Raw genomic sequence first — 13,142 nt, forward strand, 5'->3', positions numbered from 1 at the left:
ACATCCCTAAATGTTGATAGTACAAGGATTTTTTTAAAGAGACAGAGAAAGGGGAAGGCTCAATGTGCAAGATCTTTTACATTGGAAGCTTTCTGGGGCTGTGCCTACACTACAGCATAAAGTCGATTTTAAGGCACTTAACTCGATTTTACAGTGTAACTGTCTTCACTGCCAATATCATTAGGTCAATTTTAAGGGGCGCTAAGATTTACTTTCTCACTCTCTCCCTCCGATGCAGTGTAACACCAAGTTTCAAATTTAAAAAGTTGAATTAATGCTTAAGTGGAAACAATATTATTTTAAATCAATTTTATTACCCTGCAGAGGAGGTCCACAGGCATCCCACAGTGCCCCAAACTTGTCTGTTCTGGCCACTTTTACCTCCACTTTTCTCCAGGTGCACAGGAAGTAGGTAACAGGAAGCCTAGATATTTGAATTCATTTTCTTTCTGAGCAGTGTGGATAGCTCACCTCAGTAGCTATTGCGTCTAGTCATCATGAGTTCTCAGGGCTGCAGTTTTGACCTGAGTTTTCAGGGTAGCAAAAGATCTCCACCATGGAACCACAAGATTCTGGATGTCATTTCTGTGTGGGGTGAAGGTTCTGTGCTGAGTAGGCTGTGTACCAGCAAAAGAAATGTAGACATTTATGAGATTTCGCAAGGCATAATGAAGAAAGGGTACACCAGGGATGCTTGGCAATGCTGGGTCAAAATCAGGGAGCTCAGGCAGAATTATCACAAAGTGAGAGAAGCCAACAGGCAGTCTCTGACATCTCCCAAGGCATGTCACTATTACAAACAGCTGGACACCATTCATGCGAGGGATCCATCCAGGCTCCCCGAGAGTAGCATGGACTCTTCAAGAGACAGTCCTCAGGTCTCCAGTGAGAGTGGAGAGGGTGAGAAGGAGGCAGAGGCTGATGAAGAGGAGGATGCCACCACTCAGCAGATGCCTGCGGAAGGTGATCCTGAGAGCCCGGAGCTCTTCATCACCCTGGAGCCAGTACCCTCATCAGCACATGATGCTCTGGGGTCCAGCAATGTTGGAGAGGGGGCTTTTCTGGTGTGTATTTTTCAGACTGGTACAAGCAGGTTGCAGTTGGGTTGGGATATAGGTTTACTTCTGTTGAGTATATTTTTTAAACTGCTACAAGCAGGCTGTGTGTTAGATACGGTGGATCTATCCCCCTTAGAACAGCTTGTTAATATTTTGGGGGATGGAGCACTTATCCTTTTTGGAGATCCCCATAAAGGTCTCAGCCAGGTACTCTAATTTTTCACATAAGGTTTTTGGGGAGGCCTGATTTATTCCAGTTTCCGCAATAGCACACCTTGCCAAGCCAGGCAACTAGTAAGTAATCAGGACACCACACAGCATTCTGGCAAATTTTCCAGCCCTGTACTCACACAATATTAGCATATTTTTCTTTTTCACTCTGTTGTTCTGAGGATGTGGCTGTCTCTTTTTGAAACTTAGAAGAAGCACGAGAAGTTTCATTAAAGTTTGTGCCTTTAATATTATTGCACTGCTCACTGGCCATTTAAACTTTACAGGACTGCCCTGCCTGCACTACAGGCTCTCTGTCTTCCCCCTCCGTACAGCAGGCAGGCTCTCCTGGCCCTCTCCCCTCCCACCACATTGCTGGAGGGCTCCCCCCCCCGCCCAACCACATGGCTGTAAAGGATTTATGAGCAGCTACCAAGAGGTTTTTTTTTTTTTTTTTTTTTTCCCCCCACGCTTTACAGTTCAGTGGGCTCGAATCCTTTCGCCTGCTGCTTCCCCCAACCCCTGTTGCAGCTACAAGGCTGTGTGAACCCTGCTCCCAAATACCCGCATGCCCAGCATGAGCTTTCCCTGCTTTAAATGTTTTTTTTTCCCTGCACAGGATTTACGAGGGGCCTCTAAGAGAACTTTTTTTCACGCTTTACATTTACATGGCTTTGTTTCAATCCACCCACTCCCCTCGCCATCCAGAAGCTGCCAGGCTCTGACCATGTCCACAGTGAAATGGTCTGGATAACTAACAGCTTCTGTTCTGCAGATGTTGATTCACTGTCATCCTTAAGAAGCCAGAAATGGCCTTGGAAAACAAAAGTTGCAGTGATTGTCAGAGACCTATTCGTTGTATAGGTCAGCACATTGCATCACATTTTAAAATTGTATCTAAATTTTGACCTTGACTGTCTAACAAACGGCATGAGTGGGAAGAAAAGCTTGCTGCGATGCACCACGGGAAAAGATCAAAACAGGACCTCAACCTGCAGCAGCTTTAAAAGGCAGGCAGGAAGCAAGCCAAAGCTGCTGCTGCTGACAGAAAATTGACCAGCAATGTCAACAAAGCATGCTGCAGTGTCAACAAAGCATTCTCCAATCCAGGAATCAGGACAAGGCAGAGCTCCTGACAGTTGTCAAGGAGCAAACCGACATCCTGCAGTCCATGCTGCAACTGCAGAAGGACATCTACCACAGGACTCATTATGCAGCCTCTTCAACCTGTTGCCTGACCTACACTCAATATTGCCCAACCCCCGGCATCAGTGGGGGCCCCAAATGTGGGTTGGGATGGCGAGGAGAGTCTTGTGGTCCACACCCAGGACCTCTCCAGACTGCAAAAAGCTCACATTCCATCACATGTGAAGCCAAGATTCCCTTCTTTTCCCTACCCCTTACCCATTAACCACCCCCCCTGCAAATAATAGAATATTTTTGTGAAAACAACAGTGTTGTTTGTTGGTTCACGTGGCATGGGGTGCAGATGAAAGCACTTTCATAAAGGTCAAGCACACATCATGCGGGGGGGGCGTGAAGGTTCTATCGGAATAGTTAAATGCAGCATATTCATGTGGCAATATGTTCATTCATAGAACTATTTTTCAAATCTTTGCTAATTGCTGTTGCTTCTGCATGTGCATTGCTGAATGCCCTTTTGTCTGGCTGTGTATAAGCGCTGCCCAGGACATCTGCTTCGGCAGCCCAGGCTGGTATGAAATTTTCCTCCCTTTCATTCACAAATATTATGGAGAGTACAGCACACTGCAAACACAAGGGGGATATTGGCTTGGCAAAGGTCCAAATGGGTCAAAAGGCTCCTGAATAGGGCTTTTAAATGGCCAAGGCATGTTTCACTGCCATACTGCACTTGCTCAGCCTGTAGTTGAAGTAGTGCTGGCCGCGGTCCATGGTGCCTGTGGACAGCTTCATGAGCCAAGAGAACAGGGGGTAGCAGGGTCACCCATTATCACTTTGGGCATTTCCATGTTGCTGATCTTGATTTTCTGGTCTGGGAAGAAAGTCCCATCCTGGAGTTTCTGTGCAGACTTGAATTTCTAAAGATGCTTACATTGTGCACCTTTCATGACCATCCAGCATTGGTGAAATGACCTTTGCGATCCACCAGTGCCTGCAACACCATTGAGAAGTACCTCTTGCAGTTTATGACCTCTGAGGCCAGGTGGTCTGGAGCCAGGAAGGGGATGTGCATTCCATCTATCGCCCCACTGCAGTTAGGATACCCCCGTGGCAAGAAAGCGGTCCACTATGTGCTACACATTTCCCAGAATCGCAGTATTCCATATCAGGTGGGCACAGTTTGCCTTGGCTACCTGGACCACCCCAAATTGACTTCCCGCTGATGGTTAGCTGTCAGGTGTTGCACACTTCCACAGAACAATTGCCACTTGTGAACTGTCAAAACAGATCTCATTCTGATATCGCTGCACCTCAGAGCCGGGGACAGCAAATCACAAAGTTCCATGAGAGTGGCTTGTGCATGCGGAAATTCTGCATCTGCTGCCGGTTGTCCCAGGCCACCAAAACAATGTGATCCCACCAGTGTGTGCTGGTTTCATGTCTCCATAACTGGAGTTCCACTGCAAGCAATGTGTTGGGGCAGCCGTCAACTCTGCATTCCTGTTGTCCAGTTCTTCAATATCCTCACGATCTGAATCATCCTCATCTGTCTCATTCATCTAATTCTCACACTGACTTTGTCTAATAAAATACTGTATAACTCTTTGGAAGGTGGCCATAACATACACAATGGCTAGGGGTAGGTTTTTGGAAAATGTCCCGAAAAGTGGCACACAATTACTTGGTCTGGCCGTTTGCTGTCCAAAGGCAGAGAGGGTGTGAGCACTCTGGGATGATGACATCAGACACCCACAAGCACTTGTGTTGCATTTTTTCCCCCATAATAGACTGGCACAAAAAGAGCCACAGAATGCAAATGGGACTGCAGGCACTGTTGGATAGGTATCCATTATGCTGATGCAGTCAAACATAGGTTAGGGCAATGGAGGCACGCTATATTGACTTTCTGGGCATTTTCAAGCACTCGTCTTTGACTCTATAAAATCTAGCAGTAAAACATCACCTTCAATAAATTCGACTTTATTTTGTAGTGTAGATATAGCCTGGGTCACAGATGGTAGTTCAATGTACTGTACAATACAGAATGTTTTATGTTTGCAAAATTGTAAATGATCGTACAAAGCAGTCCTTCTCTAAACGTGCATTTGCTATTTTTCCGAAAGGTGGAACCAGTCGACCAGATGCCTCGGTTTCTAGTAACATACCACCAAGTGCTGAACCAGAGACTCCAATGGAAGTGGATGGTCCTGAACAGATTCCATCCTCTTCATCCTCTACAATGTCAGTGCAAGTGCCCTCAACATCTTCCTCAATGGAAAGCCCAGCTTCCACATCATTATTATCCTCGCCTGACAGTGAACAACGAGCATCTTCGGAGGCCTCTGCTCATCCTACTGTCCATCAGTCTGGTGAGGATAATTCCATCCAATATGCTGTGCTTTATCAAATTACTTAAATAACAAACTACATTTTGGCACATTTTTTTGGTAATTGATTTATAATCTTGTTGAGGTCATGCATGTCTTGAATATGGCTTAGGTATTTGTTTTGCTGATACTCTAACATATGGCTATAACTCCCAAAGAAAGGCTCAAGGGGTGTGTCTACACTAGCTCCCTACTTCGAAGGGAGCATGGTAAGTAAGGTGGCGGGAGGAGTAAAGGCTCTTCCAAGTTGCCCAGGCCTACAGAAGTCATGCCAGAATCAAGTTAGGACAGTACTGCTTTGCCAGTTGAAAGTATTTGGATGGACAGAGCCCATCTTGTAGTGTAATTTGTCTCATTTAATGGCCTAAGTTCTATCTTCACTTCTAATATTGTAACTGAAGCAGCTCTATTGTCTTAAATGGAGGTTTACATTGGTGTTAGTGAAAGGAGAGCTGAGCCTGATTAATATCACTGATCTCTGTGAGGGGGAGACCTATAGGACTGAGTCAGACCTCTCCACACCAATATACACAAGTGGCACTGTTTGTCCTGGATCCCTGTGGGTATGTAGGAGCTTGCCAAGGGTTCCACCTGCTAAAGCTATTGCCAGCTATCACAATTTTCTCACAGATCTTTCAGTAGCTGGTGTGTTTCCTAGAGCTCTACCTGCTAGAGTCGTGTTTATGTGAGAATTGCAGCTTTTTAATAAGCAAGTTTCTAGTCCTTAAGGCTGTAGAGAAAAGCTTGAAGACAAGTCCTGACTTTACCCAGAAATATGAAAAACTAGACAAATAATCCGTTCTCCCAATTATTTTTTTTTTAAATCTCACTGTTTTCAGGCATGACGTGATTTTTTGGAACATGTGGGGTAGGCCATTCTGTGTAAGGTATGCTCTCAATCTTCTGATACTTAAGGCAGGCATTGTGTGTTGCTGCCGTTGGAAGAGATGACTAATTCCAACTCTCCCAGGCCTTGAATGGACCTGCTGAAATGAGGAGAGATCTGAGGTTTTCCTATCTCCCAGTCTTCTTTGAGAAGCAGCCATAAGAGAAAGGAGAGAGGGTCATTCACTGTGCTGTGGCTGCTGCAGTCAGACCCCTTTGGGACATTATTAGAAAGGGCAGGTCAGGACTGCTGCTTAAAAAACATGGAATAAAGAGAAGTTAAATATATAAATGGATATTTATTAACAGTATGTTTAAGAACCCCAAAACTTTCAAATATTTCTGTATTGGTCTGGTTATGCTAATTAGCTTTCCTTAATAGAGAAAGTATGTAGCAAAAGTTTTGCTTGAACTACACTTCAGTTGGACTGCCTCTCCTAATAAATGAGAAGGTCAGGAATCCTTTTTTTCTTAATATCAGGGGCTTTCAGTTACTAATAGCTTTGGCACACAGCATATTGATGCCAATACTATGCCAATCAACGTTTATGTTCACAGACTGCCAAAACGCTCAAGGGATCTGCTATACATAAAATGCAGCAGATTTCAGCCACCGACAGGGCCACCAAAGAGACTACAAATCCCAGTATTGAGCTGAATGATGTTCTGCTCCATTGTGTGTCGTATACTGGGGCCTGTCATCACTATGGTTGCTCCTACTGATTGAAAGAGAACTGCTGCAGGCTACTTTATTAAATGCTGTGCTTTGCGTAATGACACCTGTTACAGAGACTCTTCCTACATTATGTATTACTGTACTGGCATTTTTCTGGCATCTCTCCCACAGAATTCACTCATGAATAAATTTTTCCTTTTGTATTTCTCTGAATAAGTCCAGAACTCTGAGTAAAAGTTTCTCATGCCAGCATGTGGCGTTCAGCTGATACCATTATTTACCAATCTATTCTCCTTCTGAAGTTTTCTTTCTGTGCACTACTTCGAATGTCAGACCCCTATCAATCAAGGAACTAAATAACCTTCACAGAAAAGAAAAACCGGAAGATATCTTTCATATCAGGTTTGAAAGATCATATGACTTTTGGAGGCTACGGATGTTTTAATTGTACTGTAATTATAATTAATGGGATCATTAACAGCAACTGGTTAGGATTTCAGTTTTGTCTCATTTGACAAGTTACTCTTCTACTACTCCTGAATGATGTGTTCAGATATTTAGTTGACTTAATGTGAAAAATACAACTTTTTGAAACACCAGCAGGAGTGATTACAGTGGTAATTTACAGGTCAGGAACAACATGATTCCTGAGATAGTAAAGTTGCACATAGGGAAATGGCTAGTATCTACAGCTATATCTGCTCACACAGGGAAGTGACTTGTTGAAGTAAAGAACACGTATTTGATTGTATAGCGTTAAATACTGAAAGCGTGCTTTTAAAAAAAGACAACACAGAATAGTCTGTCATAGTCATCAGACTTTATAGCCAAACTCTGTTTAAAGGTGTATATTACAGATAATTTGTAGAACACCATACTTTAGAGTTAGGTACACAAACATGTACAAGATACAGTCTAAGATAAGCAAAACACAGAAAAATACAAGGAGAGTGTGTGAATTGGAAATTATTGCTGAGGAGGAGAAGGGAAAGATTCCTAGGAGAACTTGGTTTTCAGAAGGTACTTGAAGGAAGAAGGGGATTTTTGGCAGATGAAGAGACAGCTACAGAGAACACACAACTGAGGAGGAGGAAGTAGTAGCAATAAAGCAAGAGGAATGAGAAGGGGAAGTAGAAAGGAATGAGGTGTAGTAGGACTGTTGAATCATGAAGAGATGGAGAAATTAATAAGCGGGGTAGTAGAGCATGCAGTGGTGTGAAGGAGAGGAAAGGAAAAAGAACGTGATTTTAAGGGAACTGGAGAATGGACAGCTTAAATGAATAACATGCACTGCAGTGTTTTATAATTTGCTGCATTCCTTTCAGGCCCCTCTAATAACCACTCCTTTCAAATAATTTTTTTCTATCCTTTAGAATAATAATACATATTTAAAGCCTTTTCATACTGCCTGTGTCTACACTAGCAAGTTCTTTTGAAAGATTTTTCGTAAGAAGAGGGCTCTTGTGAAAGATCCCGCAGAGCATCTACACACAAAAAGTGTTCCTTCAAAAGTAAATTGAAAGAAAGCAGTGCTCCTTTCGAAAGTGCTCTTCCACTCCCATTTCAGGAAGAACACATTCTTTTGCAAGTCTCTTTTCAAAGAAAGCATGTGTAGACGTTCCACGGGTCCCTTCTTTTGAAAGGGAAGTCTGCATGGTGCTGGATTTTCCAATCCCTGGCCTGTTCTTTCAAAAGATCGGGGTTGCGTGGACACCCTCTATCGAAAGAGTCTATCCATCTTTTGATCCACTTTTTTGCGTGTGGACGCACTCTTTCGAAAGGAGTTTTTTCAGCAGATATCTTCTGGAAGAACTTCTTTCAAAGGATCTCTGTAGTACAGACATAGCCACTGTGTTGTCCTCAAAGTATATCATACAAGGTGTGTCCAACTTCCTATTTCAAAAATACTCATTTTTTCCTTTTACATTTTGGAAAACAGACAGTAGCCAGCACAAGAAAAAAACACCACATGGAATCTTTGTCACATTGCCCACTTTGTGTGAAACTTGTTTATATTCCGTTAGGGTATGTAGGCACAACAAAGTTATTTGGAAGTAACAGCTGTTGTTTCAAAATAACTTTGCTATCATCTACACAACACAACCGCTATTTCAAAGTAACTTTGAAAGTATAATTTGTATAAAGTATAAAGCTATTTCAAAGTAACTTTGAAATAGTGGTTGGCTTATTTCAAAATTGGTAAACCTCATTCCATGAGGAATAGAGCCTATTTTGAAATGAGGAGTGTGTAGACATGGAACAGAGTCTGGTTCAAAATAGTCTGTTGTGTGTAGGGCCTGTATTTCAAAATAGATGAGGGCAATTTCAAAATGCATTTTGTCTGTGTCTATACTTGCCCCCTCCTTTCGGAAGAGGCATGTTAATGAAGCAGTTTGGAAGATGCTGATGAAGTGCTGACATGAATACGCAGTGCTCCATTAACATAATGGCAGCTGCACGTTATTCGAAATTGCCGCTTTCAGAACGCACACCACCTGTGTAGACAGGGGCCTTTCAAAAGGATCCCCTCCCAGACTTTAGTTTTAGGAAGAAGGGGATTTTAAAGGCTGGGGGGGATCCTTTTGAAAGGCCCCCATCTAACCAGGCAGCATGCATTCTGAAAGCAGCACTTTTGAATCACTCCCATTTGCCATCATGCTAACGAGGCGTGCATATTCATGTCAGCACCTCATTAGTGTCTTCCAAACTGCCTCATTAACATGCCCCTCCCAAAAGGAGGGGGCAAATGTAGAGGTAGCTTTTGTGTGTAGCAGCATTATTTCAAATTAAGTTATTCTGGAATATCTTTTCTGAAATAGTTTATTTGAAAATAAGGCTGCTATGTAGACCTGTCTTTAGAGAAAGACAGTTGAAACTTCTCAGATGTGTTGTTGGGTCATCATTAAAGTTCCTGTGGTGAGATAAATCACTGGAAACTGTTTTTAAACTGTAAAATTGAAATTAATCTCCTATTCTTTAAGTGGGGAGTTATACCTGATAGGAGATTTTTATTGTCCTGTCACTTACAAAAATTTGTTAATTTGAGTATAAAATGAACAAATTAGTTTTTGCTTTTAGCTTTTTCTCTCACTCAACAGACACTAAGACATGCCCATTAGTTTGATGCTTTTAGTATTAATTTTAATGTGCTGGTGTTTTAAACTACTGATAGATTGTAAGCTACTCAGTTGTATGTAACAACAAAATCAGACTTTGTTTTCACAAACTGAGTGGTGCGTACACACACGCGCACACTCTCTCTCTCTCTCTCGCTTTTGATGCATTTTGTTTGTATGAGACTGCCAAATTGAATCCATTGGTTTGTCCTGATTTCAGGCAAGTTCTACCTTATTTTTCACTGGGGATATACAACTGGCATTTATTTTGTTTTCTGATTCCATTTGCTGGCAAGATGAACTTCTGCTTGAAGATTCTGATTGGTTTTTAAACGATTTCGTAAAAGAAACTCATGGGGAGGTAAAATATGTCCCTTTTAAAATGTGAGGGGTAATTTTGATGCCTTTCTGGGGTAAGTGGAATCGAATTCTTAACTAAATTCTGGAAATTACTATTTTATCCACAATTGAGAAACAATTTTTAAACAGTAATTAAAGGATACTTGGAACTTTGATTTTCCAAAAAACCACGTTTTCCGTTTTTTGAGAACACTTTCTGGCATATTTGTTTAGCATTATGGGGCACAGCAGAGCTATTTCTTCCCTTTTCCTTCCTGTTGTTGTTTCATCATTACCCACCAACTGATTGGTTGTAACATCCAGAAATTACATTAGACAAGGGACGCTGGAACCGAAGCAGAGGAGACTTGAATAGTGCCAGGGCAGGAGGGGAAACAGTGTAGTCTTCTGCGTATTAATGGTCAATTTCAGTAAATTTCAATGGATCAAAGGTGGGGACTTGTATGTGAAGGAATAATGTGTAGCTGACAAGTAGTAGGAAGAGAGCATAGGGAGAATAGTTAAATATTTAAGATTGTGTCTCAAGAGAGACGATTGCCAAAACACGTGTAGTAGAAGACCTTGGTGATTCTTTTGCATTATCACTTTATAAACCTAGGTAGTAATAGTCGCAGTTTTTTTTTTTAAAGGTTCATATCTTAGTGCATGTAATTTGAAGGCTACCAGAAAATAGTTAACACAATGTAAAAACTTGCTGCTTTCTGCTTGGACATCCATCACCTCTGTTCAGAATCCCCTTTCTGTGTGCGTGTGTGTTTGTTTTTTTTTTTAATTATTTTGGTGTTTCAGTTATATACCTATTTGGTTAAAATGATATTTTAAAATAAAACCATTGAAGTAAGTGTCTTTAAAGTTTTAGCTCATGGATTAAGGTTGCATAACTTTTCACTTAACCAAGAGTACTTCTTTGTTAGCATACCAAGAACATGTAAAATATGTATTTAGATTTTTGTTTTATTTTAAATCCATTCTGCAATATTTCATTTTTAATTTTTTTCAGTTAATCTCTTAAATGGTTGAGGGTATGGGGAGAGGGCATGTTGCATGAAAACTGAACTTTGTATGTTCTCTGATTCATGCATTTAAAAGTGAAAAGTCAAATTTAAACAAATATTTTGTGTATGCTTCTAGTTTATTGCAAATTAATAATCTGCTATATAAAATATTTGGTTTTTATTTCTTGTAGTATCTGCTGCCTTGCTCTTCAGTCATTTGTTCTTATTATCATATGTTCTATGCCTTTTTCTTTCACACCTTTTTTTTCCTGTCAGAATTAATGGCACCTGAGTTAGCTATACTCCGTAAGGGCCTGCAGCGACTGAGGCTTAAGAAGGCTGAACAACAGAGACAGCGAGAGCTAGCTGAGGGTTCAGCACCACAGTCCTCCACCTCTGATCAGTCTTCCCCTAAGGGCTCCTCACAGGACCCTCAGACTTCAGGTTGTCATTCTTAAGCAGCTGATGTAGATATAGTTTGTGCTGCTATTGTTTGCTGAGATGCTTCCTCTTCAGAACAAAACAGTTAATGCACTTGCTGCTCATCTTGACCTTGCGTGTGGAGATGTTATCACAATTACATACACACTAATGGTAGTGTTACTATATTTATTTCCCTAATACAGTTGTGATGCATAGTGACATAAGTAGGTTCTGAATTGTATGCCACAACAAATTTTGCCCAAATAGATCATGTTGGCAATTTCCAGAAGGAAACTGAGCATTGAACATAACTAGAAATGGAGGTTTTTGACCAGCACTGTCTAGATTGAGCAGTATATATTAATACATAAGCACCCAGGGCTATACCTTCATATTAAAGAAGAGCATGTTGGTGAGTCATGTTAAGACACTATTGGCTACATTCTGGGGTTACTGTGCTAAGCAGTTCCCCAATAATGATAAAGTAAACAAAAAGCATATGTGGATATTTTTTGCATCACTAAGAATTTCTTTCAGAATATGCTTATTGTAAAAATGTGTCTAATAAAAGGCTGCTGCATCTTAGCTTCCAGCTCTCTTGGTTTTAAACTTACTCCATATCTTAATAGACAAAGGCTGTGTCTACACTACAAAAATAACTTTGAAATTGTACAACTTTGAAGTACAACTTTGAAATAACCAACTCTGAAGTTGAGCATCTACATACACCCTACTTCAAAGTTAAACTTGGAAGTAGGGCTCTATGCCATTCCCGGGAATGGAGTAAGGACTTTGAAGTTGGGCTCCCTACTTCAAAGTTAACTTCAAAGTAAGGGAAAACAAGTGTAGACTCTCTTCTGGCTACTTCAAAGTAGTGCCTAACTTCAAAATTAGCTTCAATGTTAGTTCCTAGTGTAGATGCACCCAAAGTGATACAGAACTGGAGTGAGATGGTTTAGACTGGCCGATTAATAGGTATGATTAAGATGACCATATTTCCCTTTGCAGAATATGGGTCATCTGATGAAATTACTCATCTTGAATAAGTTCAGTGGCAATTAGTGAGACTTACTCAGTGCAAATATTCAAATTAATACCAAGTTGACTGAACTCCTGTTGAAATACTGTGTTGCTGGAGTCTTCTTATTTATCTTGTCTTTAAAGTTTGCACAGGGAGAAGCGAACACATGCGCGCTCTCTCTCTCTCTCTCTCTCTCTCTCTCTCTCTGGGATAAGGGTGACTGATCTGACCTGACCCAAATCCCCTACCCAGTGCTTTCGGCTCTCCATGTCTGGCTGGGTCCTCTAGATGGACCTGCCTCTCTTTGTACATGGTGCCATGTCTTCTCAAGGCAACATGTTGGGGGTATGTAGGGTCACAGGTCCTCCACCCCAGATTTTTGTCAGGGTTTACACCAGAACATGGCAAGCAACAGCCTTCACTGTGCAGGAGAGAAGAGATGAAAGCTGCTTCCACAAAGTGGGGGATGCGGGTAGAGATGACGTGGCCAGTATGTTTCTAGAGATCATCTCTGCTCCTCTTGTCCCCCGACTCTCCAAGGCTAGAAGCAGCTTGTCCTTTTCTACACACATAGTGTAGAAAGGTAGCTGAGACCTCCAAGCTGCTACTAACCACTGACATAACCTAGCCACCTCCTGTCCCCTGGCTACAGTGCAGGCTGGAGGGGTTTAAGCCGTAAGCATGCATTGAGCTCCAGGGCCCAGGGCACCTGGCTGCACGGGCTTCAGCCAATCTGTCCGGAGAGGTAGCTAAGCGATGGAGGGTGCCTCAGGGACAGAGCAGGCCCTCATTCCCTGGGGACAAGACTTAGGGTGGGAGTAGTTTGTGAAGAGAATGCTAAGCACTGCTGCCTGGCAACCTGCAGGGT

At 41.9% G+C, this 13,142-nt stretch overlaps 1 protein-coding gene across 5 annotated transcripts in view; it reads left to right on the plus strand.

The window, feature by feature from the left end:
* DCAF6 (DDB1 and CUL4 associated factor 6) overlaps positions 1-13,142 on the plus strand; it is a 159,582-nt gene that overhangs the window by 69,181 nt on the left and 77,259 nt on the right. For 4 of the 5 annotated variants that reach the window (XM_074998250.1, XM_074998279.1, XM_074998260.1 and 1 more), the window contains exons 10-11: positions 4,535-4,780; positions 11,107-11,274. In XM_074998250.1, coding sequence (XP_074854351.1) covers positions 4,535-4,780; positions 11,107-11,274 — 414 coding nt within the window. The remainder of the gene's footprint in view (positions 1-4,534; positions 4,781-11,106; positions 11,275-13,142) is intronic. The other variant, XM_074998288.1, reaches the window with a different exon arrangement.

The sequence above is a fragment of the Carettochelys insculpta genome, chromosome 1 (genome assembly GCF_033958435.1).
Source record: "Carettochelys insculpta isolate YL-2023 chromosome 1, ASM3395843v1, whole genome shotgun sequence".
In the NCBI taxonomy this organism is placed as follows: domain Eukaryota; kingdom Metazoa; phylum Chordata; order Testudines; family Carettochelyidae; genus Carettochelys; species Carettochelys insculpta.